Source organism: Palaemon carinicauda, chromosome 2 (genome assembly GCF_036898095.1).
Source record: "Palaemon carinicauda isolate YSFRI2023 chromosome 2, ASM3689809v2, whole genome shotgun sequence".
Classification (NCBI taxonomy): domain Eukaryota; kingdom Metazoa; phylum Arthropoda; class Malacostraca; order Decapoda; family Palaemonidae; genus Palaemon; species Palaemon carinicauda.
Window position 1 is genome coordinate 155,240,752 of NC_090726.1, and position 17,619 is coordinate 155,258,370.

A 17,619-nucleotide genomic window follows, 5' to 3' on the forward strand; every position below is an offset into this window, starting at 1 on the left:
TGTCAAAAAACGTGTTTAAGCAAACGTTGTTCAAAATTTTCATATAGAAAATAAATAAAAAATTGGATACATGACAAGAAATTACTTGCGATAAACCACACAACTAGAAATCCTAAATACTTCCTTAAAAAAATGTCATTATTTTCATGTAGTAGTGACTTTTTCCCTAAATGCAACATTTAAGAAAAAAAAATGGGCCAGGCCCTATATAAATTATAATTCCACCTTAAGGGGATGGTTTAAAGCGGCCATAAAACTGAGGTTCTTAAATGTTTTTCTAGTAGTCTGAAGTTTCTCGCGTGCCAGGCTGCTACATTCAAGAATGGACGTCCAAAGACTTGAAGGAGCGGGAGGAAGAGAGAAAACTACAAATAAAAAAAAGAAGGAGAGGGGAGAGAAAAGGTAAAAGGAAAAAAAAATCAAGCCATTTAAGTGACCCTACCCAGTAATTTACTTTTCTTCCGCTGGAAGGCCCGACGGTTGTTCGAATTTCCAAAGGGTCATGAAAGCACCCGCGCCAAATACTCGATTCTCATCTTCCGAAGGGACCTCTCCTTATTCTGAGTTAATTTGCCTTTAATGACCTCTCTCTCTCTCTCTCTCTCTCTCTCTCTCTCTCTCTCTCTCTCTCTCTCTCTCTCTCTCTCTCTCTATAGCCAAGTGCCTTTCTCTTGCGGAAAAGATTACCACCAGGCAAATAAATTAGTTTTCATTTCCAATTAAAGCAAGCTTTAGGATATATGATACAATTATATGGTTACCTCCAGCCTCTTTTAAATGTCACTGAAACAGATTTTCCCTTCTGATCCCCTCCTCCGGGTCCACGGGCCATTTGTTCCTCGTGTTTCGGAGTTATTCCTCCCTCACGTTCCATATGTTTCTCATCAACGTGGTATGTCTGGTATTAAACTTGAGGTGTCGTAAAGCCACCTGAGCGTGAACTATAACACCGCACCACCTGCCACATGTTTACGTCACATGGCTGTATTCCTCAACAGAGACCGACGCCATCTCATTGGGCTGTTTTTTCTCCCATCCAGAGTGACGTTTCTATCCAACCTTTTTTTTACCTTGTATGAATATAGAAACATCATTTCAATATTTCAATGTTTATATATTTCATTTTTCCATTATTCTTTTCTGTGATTGGGTCAGTGACTACAATAATTGTTTGCTAGATTAGTTTACAAAAATAGATACAATATGAAACCGGAAAAGCATTTACTTAATTAAAAACTGAAACCATTGAAAGAGCACCACATAAAGAGAATGTCTAATGGCCAAACCAACGCATCCATTTGGACCTCCACCGCAAGATCAATGAACTATTGTCCTCTAATCTATAATGAGCTCAATAAAGTACAAGAAACCTGTTTCCACGTAATATTCCATCAAGCATTGTGCTTCGGCTTACTCACAAACCTTATCACCTCCACGTTTTTCCCAAACGGATGTCCTTCCCTATATTGAGTAATTCATTTTACCTGTTTTACTATTTCTTAGGCTAATATTCACCTAGTCTTAGTAAAGTTACATAACATGGTATTCTAAATTATGTACTTCATTTTCCCAATTTACCTCAGCCACATTTTAATTCTTCCTTCTTTATTCATGTTTCTCCCTTATCAAAAGTAGTTACCGTTCCCTAAGATAAGAGACAAAAAAGAAACACCCGGCCAATCAAATTAAATTACACCCTCCCGATAGGGCATCATTGTTATGTTAAACTCCGATCATCCCGAGCGTTATAAATTATGCTAATGACGGAGTCTCCAAAGCGGGGATATAAGGTGGATATAGAGAATCCATTTTTGGCAGCACCCGATTAAGATCCTCCCGATTTGCTTAGGTTCCATTCTGCTTTTAATTTGTAATCACAGAGTTCCGCTCCAAATAAAAGTGAACCTTTAATCACTGTCGATCTCAATTAGCGTTACATGCTCTCTGTAGCAACGCTAGGAACTATGAACGGTCGCCTCCTCGTAACTAGGCTAATCAAATTCCTCAAAGGAAACCAAGTTTCAATATTTTAAATAAATTTTCATGGTATTTGAACCTCAGGTGTAAAACCTAAGAAAAATATATAAAAAACATTTAGAAACCAAAAAATCTGATGCCCAGCAGTCCATTACAATATTTGGCACCTCAGGCGATCACTGTAATTGAACTTTGAGATATACAGCAGATATAAATGAAATAATTGTAGGGTACCGTGAGCCACGTGTGAAATATACATATCGTTACAGCATGGCTGCTACATCAAAATGCTAATGGAAAAACACTTACTATCTACGAAAAGTGTTTCTTAGTGGATTATAGAAAAAAAAGTAATCTCTAAGTGACCACAGAACTACCAAATGCATGAAAGAACTTTGCGATTTTACTCGTAAAAGAGACTGTTTAGGAAGACATAAGCAAACACGTAACTATCTCACTTGAAAACAGTTAGTTTTCATAATGAAAAAATTGCTGAAATATTCAGTAGCAACGCATGAAGATTAGAAAAAAAATCCTACATCAAGGTATCAACGATTTATTTACTTGTTGTATAAGGTTATCTTTGGGAAAATCTTGTCATTATATGCATGGGGTTCGTTGTGAAAAAAAACAAACAATAAACAAGTTGTGGAATCATCAATAACCTGTTATCTTCCCTGTTCTAGGCTGGCTGTTCCGACCAGTTTTGTCACTGACGCTTCACTACTTATATAATTACACTGACTTTGCCTAAGGCTGATATGAGGGCGGTGGGGGAGGGCAAAACATACCTCCTCTCTACTACTACTAGTTCACTCTTCCTTCTATAATACAGCATATCACATGCTCGTATACCGTGGACATAGTACTCTCTCTCTCTCTCTCTCTCTCTCTCTCTCTCTCTCTCTCTCTCTCTCTCTCTCTCTCTCTCTCTCTTTTCACTTTTATATCGCTGAGTAACTTCAAATAATAACTAAATAGCTTATATCATTTCTCATTTAATAAAAACGATGATTGCTTCTTTGTCCAGAAATATAATAAATCATCAGGTTATCTTGATTAAAAGAATGAAAAATTACCGAAAATGGAAAATAAGCATCGTAAAACAAAGAATAACCATTCATTTCACATAATAAGGATAACAACCAAATACTTTTCGCCACAGTTTTCCTAATGTTTTGAAGACTTGTTCGAGTTCATCTCGATCCTTCCTTCTAGGATGCCCCTAAGCAATTTGTGTATTAGCTCCCTTAAGAGCCGTCTTCCTGGTGTACCCTAAACAAAATTTCTGAGTGATGCGTGAGCCTTTCTTAACCGTGTTAACCTTTCCTCTGAAGGTGAATTAGAGTAAATGAGATATAGAACGCCGCACCTGCTTATTCTCTTACACCTTAGTCTCTTTGTTTTTTCTTGGAGCTTTCTTTCCTAACGGTAATTTTTAGCAAACACTTAGAAAGTAGTTCGTCTAATACTGAAGTCATATTTCACATAATCATTGTAAAAATATATTAACAACTCTGAAAGGCGTTTTTTGATAATGAAGATCAAGCAGATAAATAATTATCCATAATTCTAAATCTATTGCATTAACTATAACCTAAAAAATCATCTTTCATGATTCATCTATTTTTTTTTTTTAAGATACCAACGATAATTAATAAATTCCTAAGAAGTCTGGATCGGAGAACCCACTCACGACCGTCATGATACATAAAACACGAAAAAGGGATTCGATCATGAATATTAATATGGAATTACCAATCTTCATGAATCCTACCACGGAATAGTAAGATAGGGAGAAGAGATTCATTATACACGAAACCATCACGAAAAAGCGAATGAAAGGAATATTGCTGAATGAGAGAGGCTGATTCGTGAAGCGCTTGAACAAGAGAGCGTATTTAGATTTAGCATGTAATACCCAAAAGTCCGTTGAGCTTTCGATAACATATGGCCAAAGAATGATGAGCATGAATTTCCTATTCATCAAATTAATTGGACCCGTTTCATCACAGTCCATAGGGTTAAATAACATTCGGTTTTAATGTTGCAGTTAACGAGCGATGATTCATCATCTCAACTCATTATAGAGTGCGATATTGATTGCAAGGCTTCCAGACGGAATTCGCTATCATGAGATATTTAATTTTCTCGGTACAGTTGCTGTTAATAAAGGTGTAACCGATCAGTAAAGAAAAAAAAAAAACAGCTGAGAATTAAGATAAACATCCTGTATTTCGCTGACAGTTCTTGTCCTTTAGTCTTCATGTTATGTCCCTCATATATCTCAATTATCCAAAAATGACTTTATGCTTTCCGTATTCTAATGTGAGAGAGAGAGAGAGAGAGAGAGAGAGAGAGAGAGAGAGAGAGAGAGAGAGAGGGAGAGAGGGGGAATATATATATACGAATCATGTCTTACATCTTCATAAACTGATAAGCTAAGTTAACCCTTATAACCCAAAGAAAAGTTTATTTCCCATGAAATGAGGAATGGAAGAAGCACATAACTAGACTATTGCCCCTATATATTTCTCCAGGCTAAGAAAAAGCCTTCGGATACTAAAGATTTTATCAAAAAATAAATCAAATTAGATAATAAAAAAGGGGTAATCTTCCAGGTTCTACTTACTACCTTTAACCCCTGAATCTATCTTGGTTGAGGGAATAAAGACTCCCCAAGAAGCTTCATTCGTCCCCACAGAAAGATTCAATCAAAAGAAAACGCCCCACGGACAAATTTGCGAGTCTCCCCTGCCTGCTGAAGTGTTCGCTCCACGACCGTCCTCACCATGATGCCTCTCTACCCCCTGCGGGCGCAGTCGTCGGGAGATGAAGCTGCTGGAAGATGCTGAGAGATGCTAAGAGACGCTGCTCTGCGGATGCTGGGAGATTTTTAGGGGCCACGGGACGGGATGCGGGGATGTAGGGGACAGCAGTAGGGGGTGTTGAGAGTTGAGGAGAAGGGGAGGGGGCATGGAATTGGCTAGCGGGGAATCGACCTTTGAACTCCAGGGCTACAGTCAGCGCCACCATTGCCACCCGCAGGCCTTTGTTATTTTACTCTTAGGTGGCTGAATAAGTTTGCGTTTTTGCACCTGCTTCTACGATTCCTTACCAACACGCATTCACAGACTGATCATTGGAAGAAAAATATAACTCCTATTATTCATTGATACAATAAGAGAAAAATTCATTACACTTTCTTTACCGATGTCACAAATCTACCCAACGTAACACAGAACATTAAAAAAAAATGTGAATCATAACGTGTCTCATCATTCTAGGAGCCAGCATCCATTTCCCGGGTGATTTAGCATCAGTTTGGTCACATTTTTTACTTTTAACTGGACAATTATTTTCTAGTTTATGTCAGACCCAAACCGACCGCTTCATCGTCTAGGAATCTCTTCAGTCTCTCTCAGCTGGCGGTGTTAATCGTACTTAAAAAGTCTGCCCCATTTCGAAACAAAACTCAATTACTGAAAAATATTAATGCAAGATAATAATAGAATTATCTTTCAAAAAGAAGTATCGCAATAGCCCTGACAAATTACAACGTCGCAAAAAAATATGCCGCTAAATTCTCCCAGCAAGTACAATGATGATAAAAAAAGTAAGCTATGCTGCTGCGAAGCAACTTTGCCAAGAGGAATGGAATTCTTGCGGGAGGCCAAAGGTCGTTTTGGACCTGCCCTAAAAAAAAGTAATTGGGTGACCGCTTCGAATTCTATGACAGCTCGAGGTCTTTGTGAAACTGCATCCCACTTTTATTTAAAATATAATCATCGTAGATAATAAACTAATAAAATGACCCAGCCTTCTCTCTCTCTCTCTCTCTCTCTCTCTCTCTCTCTCTCTCTCTCTCTCTCTCTCTCTCTCTCTCTCTCTCTCGAATTCTACCTGAGCTTTTATATAATATATTATGTAAAATTAACTATGTTTAGAAATAGCATGGATCACTTAACAGTTCATTTCACAGCAAATGCTGAAGAGGCCCTAAGACCTTCTGTGGCAATAAATATTATCCTCCATTAGTAAGGAGACACACGATGAGACAGCAGAATCCTTTCAATAGCCTCTTCATTAAGCTCATAAATATGCCTCGATTATGATACCCAGCAACTAATTAACAATGAGGAATATACCGGAGCAATTAGGGCTAACGGGTTCTCGTCCATCATTCTTAAGAGCGAGTTAGAATCTATGTTTATATAACCGAAACGATTAAAATGCAAATAAAGCCGATATTTGGTACAGCTAACATTCTGCTTCGTCCATAGAACATTATGCAATTTTATCTAATTTTCTAGAACAAGGGAAAGCAGTTCTTATTTGATGGGGTACAGAGGTCACAACACCATACATAGGTAAAATTTCTCCCTCCATAATCAACTCAAAGAGAAACAACGCTTACCTGTAACCATAGCAAATTGGCTATTTATTCTCGGGCATCAGTTCATTGTCTAGTTGTTCTGCTTTATCATGCCAGGCTATTAAAATAAAAAAAGACGATAAAATCGCAGGAACTATGTAGGGTAAATCTACTTCCCATTTCACACTTAATGGGTAACAGTAAACATACAGAAACAATATCTAGAAGGGTATAATATAAAATCTTAGTAAGCTTCCAATAAAATGAAACTTATTTCAATACATTAATCAAAACTGTTTTGATAACTATAGTTTAAATACATTAACAATTTATCATAAAAACACAAGCTTTCAAAAATGTTATTACTACAATCCATAACTAAAACCCCAAACATCATTTGAATAGATAGTGTGTCAAAGCCAAGAGTCATCTCCCCCCATACAAGATGAAACTTTGGTCATCCTCTCGATATGCAGATGATGTTTGGGTAGTCCAACCATAAAGATGATGAGTGAGATAACCTTTGTACCATTGTCCATTATCTATCTATTTATCTATCGATCTATCTATCTTAATAATCAAGATAATTTTCGTTATCTCCATCCGTTAAACCGAAAATATTTAAATGTAAATACGAGTTTCTCCAAACTATTTTTTTAAAGATAAAAAAAGTTACTATCATCTCTTTCGCGTCTAGCTTGGATCTTTCTATATTTTACATCATCTTTTTACCCTTCCTCATTCGGCATTTTTACCACCAACTCCCATCCCTAAGATAATCCTGATAGCGGCGATAACCCCAGATGCCCCTAGAGGATTTTGTTCTTTTGCTGTCATGCCCTTGGAAAGGACCTTAGGTTATCTGTGAGGGAGTAAGGGATAATTTGCGTTCTTTGTGTCTCTATTTCTTGGGCTTCCCGTCAGTCGTCAGTCCCAGCAGGATAGCACCAACTCTTTCTACTTTTTGAATATTTTGTTTATTCAAGCCTTCATGCCCGTTCATCAATTCACAGCAAACACCCTTCAATTATTCTATTCGCATTCCACATCATGCCTTCACTATCTATTACCGTCTTCCTTACATATTTTATTTTCAATTTATCCTTTGCTTCGCTGTCATCCTTATCATCATGTAAATTGCAGCTGTCAATCAGAATCCTTTTCGACTTTCTCTTGATTATCGTTCAGCCTTTTAGATGATCTCGCATAGCTCTGCGTGCATGGACGTGTGGCTAAACAATTTCTGTGTAATGTACCGCTGCCAATTTATAGACTTGTCTTCCCTTCCTTCAAGCACTTTCTCTTTGTATTTGGCAGAGTTCTTTTAAAACATTTCTGATAGGTTTGCTTTCCGTTTCTACGTTATCGTTAATTTTTTTACCGACAGCTATACAAAAATTTAAGTTGTAAATAGGCATGATCATTAATATTTATATATTTCTAATTTGTCCCCAACATACAGTTACTGTCGCATGAAACCTAATTGTACCGTAACCATAAATTTCGTGAGTACATGCCTCAATCACTCGTCTAATCACCAGTGACAAAAGGCATTACATCAAGTGCCAAAATTGCTATTACATCCAGCGATGCAGTGAACCAATCAGTGTCGGAATGGGCGAACCAGCCACGAATCACACACCGTCTTTTTGATCCGTGTCAACAGACCATATAATCAAAACCAGCGGAGGAGTGCAATGTCAAACGTTTCCCACCGCTGTAAAAGGTGCCCAGCGTCTCGGACGCGGCCATGAGAGGGCGACCCTTAAGATAATTCCGTCACTGTTGCTCTAATGACCTCTGTTAAATTAATGTTCTGTTCTTATCAATTAATGAAGCACAGTCGTGAGCGACTGAGGCATCTCTGGCGCTGACGAAAACGTGACCAGATGGATAAATACTTGTCGGTTGTTGTCGTCATTAGAAGGGAGGGGGTAACCCGTGGGGGGGGGGGTGTACTGGTAGGGGAAGGGCCACCAATAAGGTAGTCCATGTTGTTTATCTTTGTTTTGTTTGCCCTGTCGTTGCCTGATGCTTGTCTGTTGTTGCGGATGGTCTCGTTATTGTTACTTCTTGTTATTATTGGTTGTATTATTTTTAACTTAGCCACTTCCTTGCTCTTCTCTACGACTGCAATTGCTGTTGGCTGTCTTTGTTAGTTGCTGCCGCTGACTCAACAACCATTTCCTTTTGTCTATGATATATAGTATTACTAGTCTTCTTTGTTATTTAGATGTCAGTTCTTGAGTTATGTATGCTTATTGGAAATGTTCTTGGGAAGTAACAAATAAATCTTATCCTCCTGACGTATGATTATTCTGTCAACATAACCACCGATGTGTTTTGTCAGTGGCAGTCTTACTTATTTTTTTTTTAGTCATTAATTATATCTAATCTTTACGAATATATAGCTTTATGCTGCAAATGAAATACTATAAATGTCTTCTTAACACTGATTTCGTTTGAATATATTACTGTATGGGTGTGTTTGTTAATACAGCATCTCACTCTAACTCACTATGAAGCCAAACTTGAATCCTTTCAGCACTTTTCCTCGCGAAAAATACAAATTTGCAACGAGGCAAGCTTAGGCACCAAACCGCGAATTCTTGCACAACCTCCTGCCACTAATCGAATTTCGAGGTAAAGATGGGGGACCAGGGATGTGGTTAAGGGTAAAGGGGACGATATTAAAGTGAATTAACTCCTAAGTATTGAGTAAAATCTTGTTATGGTACTTGGAGCGCTGTAAAACTAACACGCGGCGCATATTAAACCGAAGATAAATGCTAGCGCGGTGATTTATATTGTATATTTTCTCTCTTCGTTGCATCGCCGAAACATAAAGACTCCTTTGGGGTCATTTCATCGACTGGTTCTCTGTTCACCGCTCCAAGAACAACGGGTTTGATGGAAGAGCGGTGTATTCAATAGCCTTTTTTTTATATCTCAAAAGAAGGAATTGTGGGAAGACAAATTTTTACGATTTTTATACCTAAATGGAGTTATAAAAAAGGACAAGTCATTGAAATGGGAATCTCAAATGTGATTTGTAGTTAATCTCGCAAGGTCATCTTCATATTTAGATTAATCCAGTCCTCGAGGCGTAATGGAAGATAAAAAGATGGGTTACTATGATAAATACTGCCAAGGAAAAGGTACAAGAATACACTCAATTTAAAACGTTCTGGGCATTCACTTTGTTGAAAAAAAAATGATGATCATGATATGGCTGGAAACTTTCAAATCTGAAATTACAGTAAAAGATTATTAAATCTTATCAGCGCCGCTGAAAACCACGGAATAACATGGCTATAAATGCAAATATTTAGAAAGGAAAAAGTCCATTCATTGCAGACTCGACCAGTTCGTGGTTTCTTTTGATCAACCAGAAATATCCACATTCTTAATAGACGTAACAGCAATGATTAGGAGTAAGATATGGATTCATGGAGAGGAGATAAGATTGATGATGTGTCTACAAAAGGTCATGCGCTCAGCGATGGTCCAGTTTTACAAGGAATCGTGCGCAAAGATCTTTCCACCAGCTTCGCTCAAATCCTTGATATGAAAATCTTAATTCACGACCCATTCTTGCTCTAATATGCAGATTGGATTTACTCTGCGTGAATGCTGAGGGTTTCTTATCTTTTCTTACCTCTCATGGTGGCGGAACAAAACTTACTTTATTACTGTATTCTTATAGCAATAACAACTGAGTGGGACAAACTTTTTTTTCCCGAAAATAAGGTTAAATACCAAATGGCTTTTGTGATACACTGTTTTGCTCATTCATAGATTATCACATCTTATTTTAAAAATCTATTCAAATTTAAAAGTTATGAAATTCTGCAAAGTTTTAAATTCAAACCTACAGTAAGTTAACGCCGATAAATTAGATTCTTGCCAATCATTTATCCAACAATGAATGGGAGAGAAGACCGCAAGGTTAAAATAGACTGACCATGCATGACGAAATCTCTCTCTCTCTCTCTCTCTCTCTCTCTCTCTCTCTCTCTCTCCCGAATCATCAGTTTGTAGCATCATGAGCAGAGCGCTCCATCTATTGTCATCCCAACAGCCTTAACCAACACGTCGCAGGGGCTGCCAGAGCCCTGGCATCCAGTGATGTGCGACGTGCCTCCTGCCGTGGCCACCCTGGGACACTTTCAGATGGCGCTCCTTAATGCCCTGGATTAGATATTAGTCTCTTGGTCCAAGTCGTGACTACACATGGTCGTTAGGACAGCTTGATATGGAGATTGTGTGTACGAACACTAGTACTGATGCTACTAATGAACTCCTGCTAAGCAATCACTGTTCAACTCGGCAATCAGATCCATTTGAACTTTTTTCTTGAAAATTTGCCAATTGTTTTAAACAGTGTCAGCTTTTTTTAATTACTAAGATTCCTGTTAAGAAATATAGAGCGACTGCCTTAATAATGCCGGTGAAACTGTCCCCAAGCAATGACCACAAAACTGTCGAACCAGTCTTCTCCCCTTCTCCCCCACGTGGCAGTGATGCGTTGGGAGGCGCCAAAAAGGCCTCCTGTTGCTAGCAACTCCTACATGGGTCAAGGGGTCAGGGAACCCGCAGCTCGGAAGAAGACCGTCGGAGCCCTTCATGCTTCCACCTGACGATTTATGCCATGCTCCTCTTTATAGACCATTGTATCTGAGAATTCCCAAGACTTCGAGGGCGTATTGTTCTTGAGTCCCTCATGAATTAAGGCGTAGACTCTTGACCTCTTAAAAGAGGTTGTCATGTGACCCGCCATTACCAGATGTATTACAAACCACTGCCCAATCAGATGACCCTAGAACCCTTTTGCTCACTTATTGAACTGCTTCTTTATAATAGGTTAAATTTATGTACCGAAATACAAACCCAGTTTCCTCTTTGGAAAAGGCACCTTTGTTTGATTATTCTAGGGGGCTTTTAAACAACTTTCGATGCGCACGAATGACGAACAGCTTCAGTAGGGTAAAAGGGCTACTCGCAATTTCTATGATATCCATTTTAGTGCCGCTGCTCATTCTGAAAGGCGGCAGAGAGAGAGAGAGAGAGAGAGAGAGAGAGAGAGAGAGAGAGAGAGAGAGAGAGAGAGAGAGAGCATCAACTGCTGAGATGGATTCAGAAGCGATAGGGTTATTCAGCCCTTGTACCGATCCGAAGACGTGACTGGTCACTTGAATGGCCAATTACCGAGGCCTCTGAATCATTACCTGACATCTCCATGCGGTTCATGGCTGAAGTTCGTGCAGTTTTGATGTAAGGTTACGATATAATCAATGCAGCAACAGATTAAATCATTCCAATAAAACAATATGGTTTACGACCTATAATTCATGATGGAGACTGATGTCGAAAGGTCAGGAAGAGTAATTATCATAACAATCGGATTACTTGTTGAGGACTATTTTTTTTTCTATTTTTTTTTTCTTTTTACTTATTGATGATAAATCATATTCGATTATTTCTTGCGCTAAACTTATACACCTGAGTTTAATCTATATTTACTTTACTAAATATGTACATTCGGGAATATCTTTGAGACAAGAAATATAAAATTTTATCTGATTATGATTATACTACATTCTTGAACATAAGATAACCATATTTACGTTTTAATAAGAAATGGAGAGAATCTAAAATTTAGAGTAGATGGTAGGCTTTTATGTATATTTCCTAATTTTCTCATCTTTCCACCAAAAGCTGTGATAATTTTTAAATACGGCTCACACGGGAACTCATATGCTGTGTTCGACATTAAGGAATTTTTAAAATAAAAGTAAATTACCAATAATCAAGTAAGCAGAATAAAGTCAATCAAATAGTTGTACATAAATATTTTTGTTTGATGGAATTAAAAATAATTTATTTTCTCTCTTTACTTACTTTTTTCTCTTAATTAATTCTTCAACCATTCGAAAGAAAAGAAATTGGGTCATCACTTTCGATTAAAAAAGTCACTAAGTTACAAATATCTCAAATTTTTATTCCTATTTGATATCTACCTCAGTTTTATAGATTATTTTCATTGTCCATCTACCCCATTCATATTTTACTCTCCCACTATATTTAGTAATTCCGAAATCAACATCTAATTTAATCTATGTATTTCGAAAATCAGGATTCACTATACTTGAGTTCACATGGCCTGTGCAATTGAATATATAAATTATAAGAAAAAATATATTCATATCATAGCGAGCCTTCCCCTGGACTTTTATGATTTAGTCGTAACTCCAGGTCAGGCCATGAAAGGTGTGTGAAGCGGATTACTTTCTGAGGTGTGTTCAAGTCACTGGAGGTATTCTCGCTCAGGGGCAACATGTTTATTCTAGAGGATAATGTGGATGCTGAGTAGGCATTCAGGAAGGGAGAATTGTATGCTGTAGGCAGCGGGTGTGTGGGCGGTGATGGTGCCTGCTTTTTTGATGGTCAGTAATCCTTGGTTAGGTAGACGGCCAGCAGTTCACAGTATGACGTTGAAAATAATGCCATGCAAAGGGGGGGAGGGGGGGGGGTATCTTTCCATTCCAACCTTATTCATGGCCACACATTTAAATTTCCTTTGACTAGGCCTTATTTCAATATGTTTCATACGGTGTTGGAAGAAGTAATGTAACGTAAAACAAACCTTCTGAATCTTGCTAATGTTTTTTTCTTTTATTTCTTTTACAGTTACTTCAGCAGCCCCAACAACGGTTTTCTGCGAAATCCTTTAGGGGGACTAACAGGATTCAAACCTGGATCCGCCCAATTCTTAGGGGTGCCAGCACCCCCAACCTCCTCAGCTTCAGTCAAGGATATCACAGACAAAAAAATCGACAATGTTCCTGTATCAACGACTTCGGCGCCAGGAGGGATGCCGCCTATGCCGCATCCGGGGGCGCCTCCCATGTTTCCCGGGGCGGGAATTCCTGGATTCCCCGGATTCCCACTCGTCGAAATATCTTCCAGTCAAGTTCTTCTCAACATGGTCAGAAATGCCTCTGCGGCGCAACAATCGCAGCTGGAGAATTACTTGAGAGGGGCTATGAAGCGACCGGCTGACGCTCCAACTTCCCCTCTTGACCTCTCCGCTTCAGTCACCGCTAAGAGACCTCGCACAGATCCTCCTAAGTCCTTCGACGTTAAAACTTTATTCGGTCTGCAGCAGGAGGAGGAGAAGAAAACTGAACCTAAAAGTCACATTACAACCACCACCAGGTCGCCCACGCCACCCAAGCCGAGACCAACGCCTTCACCTGGTAACCACAAATCACCCACGCCATGTTCGGATAAAAACTGCCCTTCGCTGGAGACCATTGGTCACTGGACGGTGGATGACGTGTGTTCCTTCGTCGCTAGTATAGAGCTGTGTTCTGAATATGCTGAGGTGAGTACATGAGATTACCTTTTCATAAAAATTTCTTCTTTCTTAAAGTCGAGAACACCAAATTCCACTTCCATGCCACCAACAATTATCCTTTTCCACAACAAAAACAAACACATAGGTTGACCAGTTAGAGATGTATGGCCTAAAAGAAACAGTTATAAAGCTATGGTCACATACCATCCCCTAAGGTGTAACTTCTAAAGAACATTCCTCACCAGAGGGCAGTTGTTACGCGCACCAGAATCAATCACATAGGTCTAAAATTGTCCCCTTGGAAGGCGGCGGGATGACGGAGGCGTAATCAAAGTGTCACCGCCGGCAAAAGGGTGGTAATGGGAGGGAGAGCCCTTATCTAAACATGGTGTCCATCATTAACCACATCCCAATGGTCTTCACTCCTCTTAGTGACCGCCAGAACAAAAGGAACTTCTGCTCTGCCTTCAGGTGGTGACCGGAGACCCTACTAATGTCACTACTTATAATCGTTACTTTACCAAAGGTTACATTTGCTGTACCTGAGGTAGCTTGGGGCAAAAGGCATCAGATACGTACTTTTATTTATGAGATTAAATTCATTTTTACATGTTTCGTTTTGCGATCCGTAAGTCTCTCAATTTCAATTTATTGCAATCAGAGCTATGCCATTTTATTAATTAATAAGAGGTGACTTTATGGATGAAGTTTGTCAAAATAATATTTCAGCTTTCCTCATCCAATAACTGACATACATATACGATCATTATAATCTCTCTCCTTCTCTCTCTCTCTCTCTCTCTCTCTCTCTCTCTCTCTCAGAATGTTGGCCACTGACAAAGGGCCTCCCTTACCTCTCATGTCACCTCCTCTCTCCCTCCATTAAGCGCATGGGCCTTAACATCACATAATCATCTTCGAGGTTCCGACTGCTAGACATATGTGACGGTGGCTGGGAGTGGCGGTCCATAGCCCCTGGGCCGGACAGCATCGCCTGCGACCGCCTCCGGAATGACCGCCGAAAAGAACGCGGTGTTAGGATCATTACTTGCTCTCCGTTCTACCCCAATTTCTCTTTCCGCATGTGTTATAGTTGATCATCATGGGATATTATTATTATTATTATTATTATTATTATTATTATTATTATTATTATTATTATTATTATTATTATTATTATTCACTCGCCTTATTTCTAGCATTTCACACAATCTAAAACAGGAACATTACGATCATACCTTTTACAATAATTTACACTGCACACTCTTGACTCACTGAGCTGGTTAATCTCCTTCTTTATAATAATAATAATAATAATAATATACTACAAACGCAACAAAATGCATGCAAAAGTGTTCAGCAAAGTAGCATAAACGAAACTAACGAAGGAATTTTAAGTAACACCAAGCTCCTCCTGAGCATAGAATAAAGACACAATCTGTATGCAAAAATATACAAGTATATCACTGCAATGAATCATAAGGCTCTCGTTCTCACTATCAAAAGAAGACATTTTATCTGATACTCGTTCACTATGATGAAACCCTTGATATCATCCATCTGGGGCCATCCATCATGGACACGAACATTTGTCAGACCCAATATGACTCTGGCAAAAGATATAAAACCTTACAGGATTCAGGTACGCAGTGCAATCCATAATGGCTTTCACCACCTGTGTTACACCAAAAAAAAAAGTGCTTTCAGCTGTGTTTTGAGCAAATGTTAGATGGAATGGATTATTATTTTTTTTTCTTTTTCGGAGAGTGCAGCACATTTTGCAATATTTCAAGTCAAAAGCCATTCTATGATGACGTATGGCACAATAAATTTTAATACTTTTTCTCCTATAATTTGTTTTTTAACTTGGTGAAAAAACAAAAACACCAAATAACAAACGCATATCGCCTAATCGTAAAGCGAGAGAGAGAGAGAGAGAGAGAGAGAGAGAGAGAGAGAGAGAGAGAGAGAGAGAGAGAGAGAGAGAGAGAGAGATATTGTAACTAGAAATTACTTCATTAAAGTAAATGTAATCACGTTAAGTTTAGTGATGACAGCAACGTTGAAAATAAAAAAGAATACTAGAAAAAAAAAAACTTTACGTCTTGTAAATCTCATGCCATTTCCTTCTGCTTCTGGCAGCTCTGTATCCAATAAGAATATATCCTTATTTTTATCAATATTTATGATAAGAGCAACCTTACTCCTTATACAATTATTTCCAAAAAAAGAATAGGGAAAGCGTAGAATAATAATAGTCAACGCCCTTTATCTGCAAAATCTTTGCTTTTTGAAATGACGAAGATGGGCGGAGAAGACATTTAGAAACCTTACAAAAAAGTAGATAGATAAAAAAAAAATCGTGGAAAAAATAGATAATCGTAACTTTGCTCTATAGTATGGTATTACATTTAGTTTGGAATAAACGTAAAAACGCGTAATTTCTGACGAATGGAAATTAAAAAACAATTGTTATATAATATGCCCCTTCAGGGAAACTACTGTATGGCTATTATAAACAGCACAGTCAATTGTTTTCCTTGAAAAAAAGCGGCCAGAATTGTAAGGCGAAATTTCTAAGTATTTCATAAGAATTCGACACGGGGATCTCAATTACATATTAAACATCGTAATAAAAATAATAATAATAATAATAATAATAATAATAATAAAATTTTCGAGTGAATGAGAACTTCTGTAGCAGTAGGCCCATCCGTCATCGATAATAAAACGATACGTCATCCAGCTAGGTAATAGGCCTAAACAATCCCCCATCAAGTATTCAGGGGGGCATTGTTTTCTCGCTAAACGATTGGGTGTGTATTAGAATTACAGGCATGGAAGACGCCACGCTGCCACGATTGGAATTGAGAGCCATTTATAGTGAGGAGAAGTGGCGTGGGTCCTGATTAAAATGATCCCCCCATTTAATGTAATGAACGGCTCCGAAATAGAAAACGTGCGATGCTTATAATGAAAAGATTCCAAGCATCGATGCTCGAAGACGACAGCATGTGTTTCTTATCGCATGCTCTCGCGTATTCCATGTCTGGTATTTCTAAGTCGTCTCTCGCCTGAGTCAATGCGGATATGACTGACTTTCCTGATCGCTTTCAAATATGAATAAATTGTGTGTGTGTGTTTATATATATATATATATATATATATATATATATATATATATATATATATATACATATATATATATATATATATATACACTATAAAATATCAATATTTGGTAAAACATATTTTTGTAAGGCACCATGTTCGCTTACAACTACTTCGAATGACAAAATTAAATAAATATAAAGAACTGATTAAACTTTAAAAAAAAAAGGTTAATTCTTCATAAATAAATAAACATATTCCTTTCCACGAAAACTTCCGTATTACTGAAAATTTCTATTTATATCTATAGGCCTATCAGTACACTAGAGTCCTTAATTCAATAATTAATCCCGTTCATTCGTTAACCTGTGAAATAAATTCTACTTGTCCCTGCTCATTTTATCAGAGATCATCTTTGAGAGAGAGAGAGAGAGAGAGAGAGAGAGAGAGAGAGAGAGAGAGAGAGAGAGAGAGATTTAAAAGCTAATCTGTGGAAAAGAAAAGCAATCAAACCTCCAGAGAAAGTATGATACCGAGTTAACTGAAAGAGAAAAAAAAACTTTTAAATTTTCTTCCAAGGATCCGGCACCAACCGTAAATGCTCTTGGTAGGAGAAAAACAAGAAAAACAAAGAGAGAAAATCTGCAAGTATGAAAAAAAGAATTACCTAAAGTTATTGTAGGCTTTAAAAGTAAGGCGAGAATGTGTTTGCGTTCAGATGGGATGATGAGGGAGATCGTGGTCACGATCTATATATATATATATATATATATATATATATATATATATATATATA

At 38.0% G+C, this 17,619-nt stretch overlaps 1 protein-coding gene across 2 annotated transcripts in view; it reads left to right on the forward strand.

The window, feature by feature from the left end:
• The window catches only part of LOC137628065 (uncharacterized), a 50,315-nt gene that overhangs the window by 22,010 nt on the left and 10,686 nt on the right, over window positions 1-17,619 (forward strand). For both annotated transcript variants that reach the window (XM_068359396.1, XM_068359397.1), the window contains exon 3: window positions 13,043-13,739. In XM_068359396.1, the coding sequence (XP_068215497.1) occupies window positions 13,043-13,739 (697 nt within the window). The remainder of the gene's footprint in view (window positions 1-13,042; window positions 13,740-17,619) is intronic.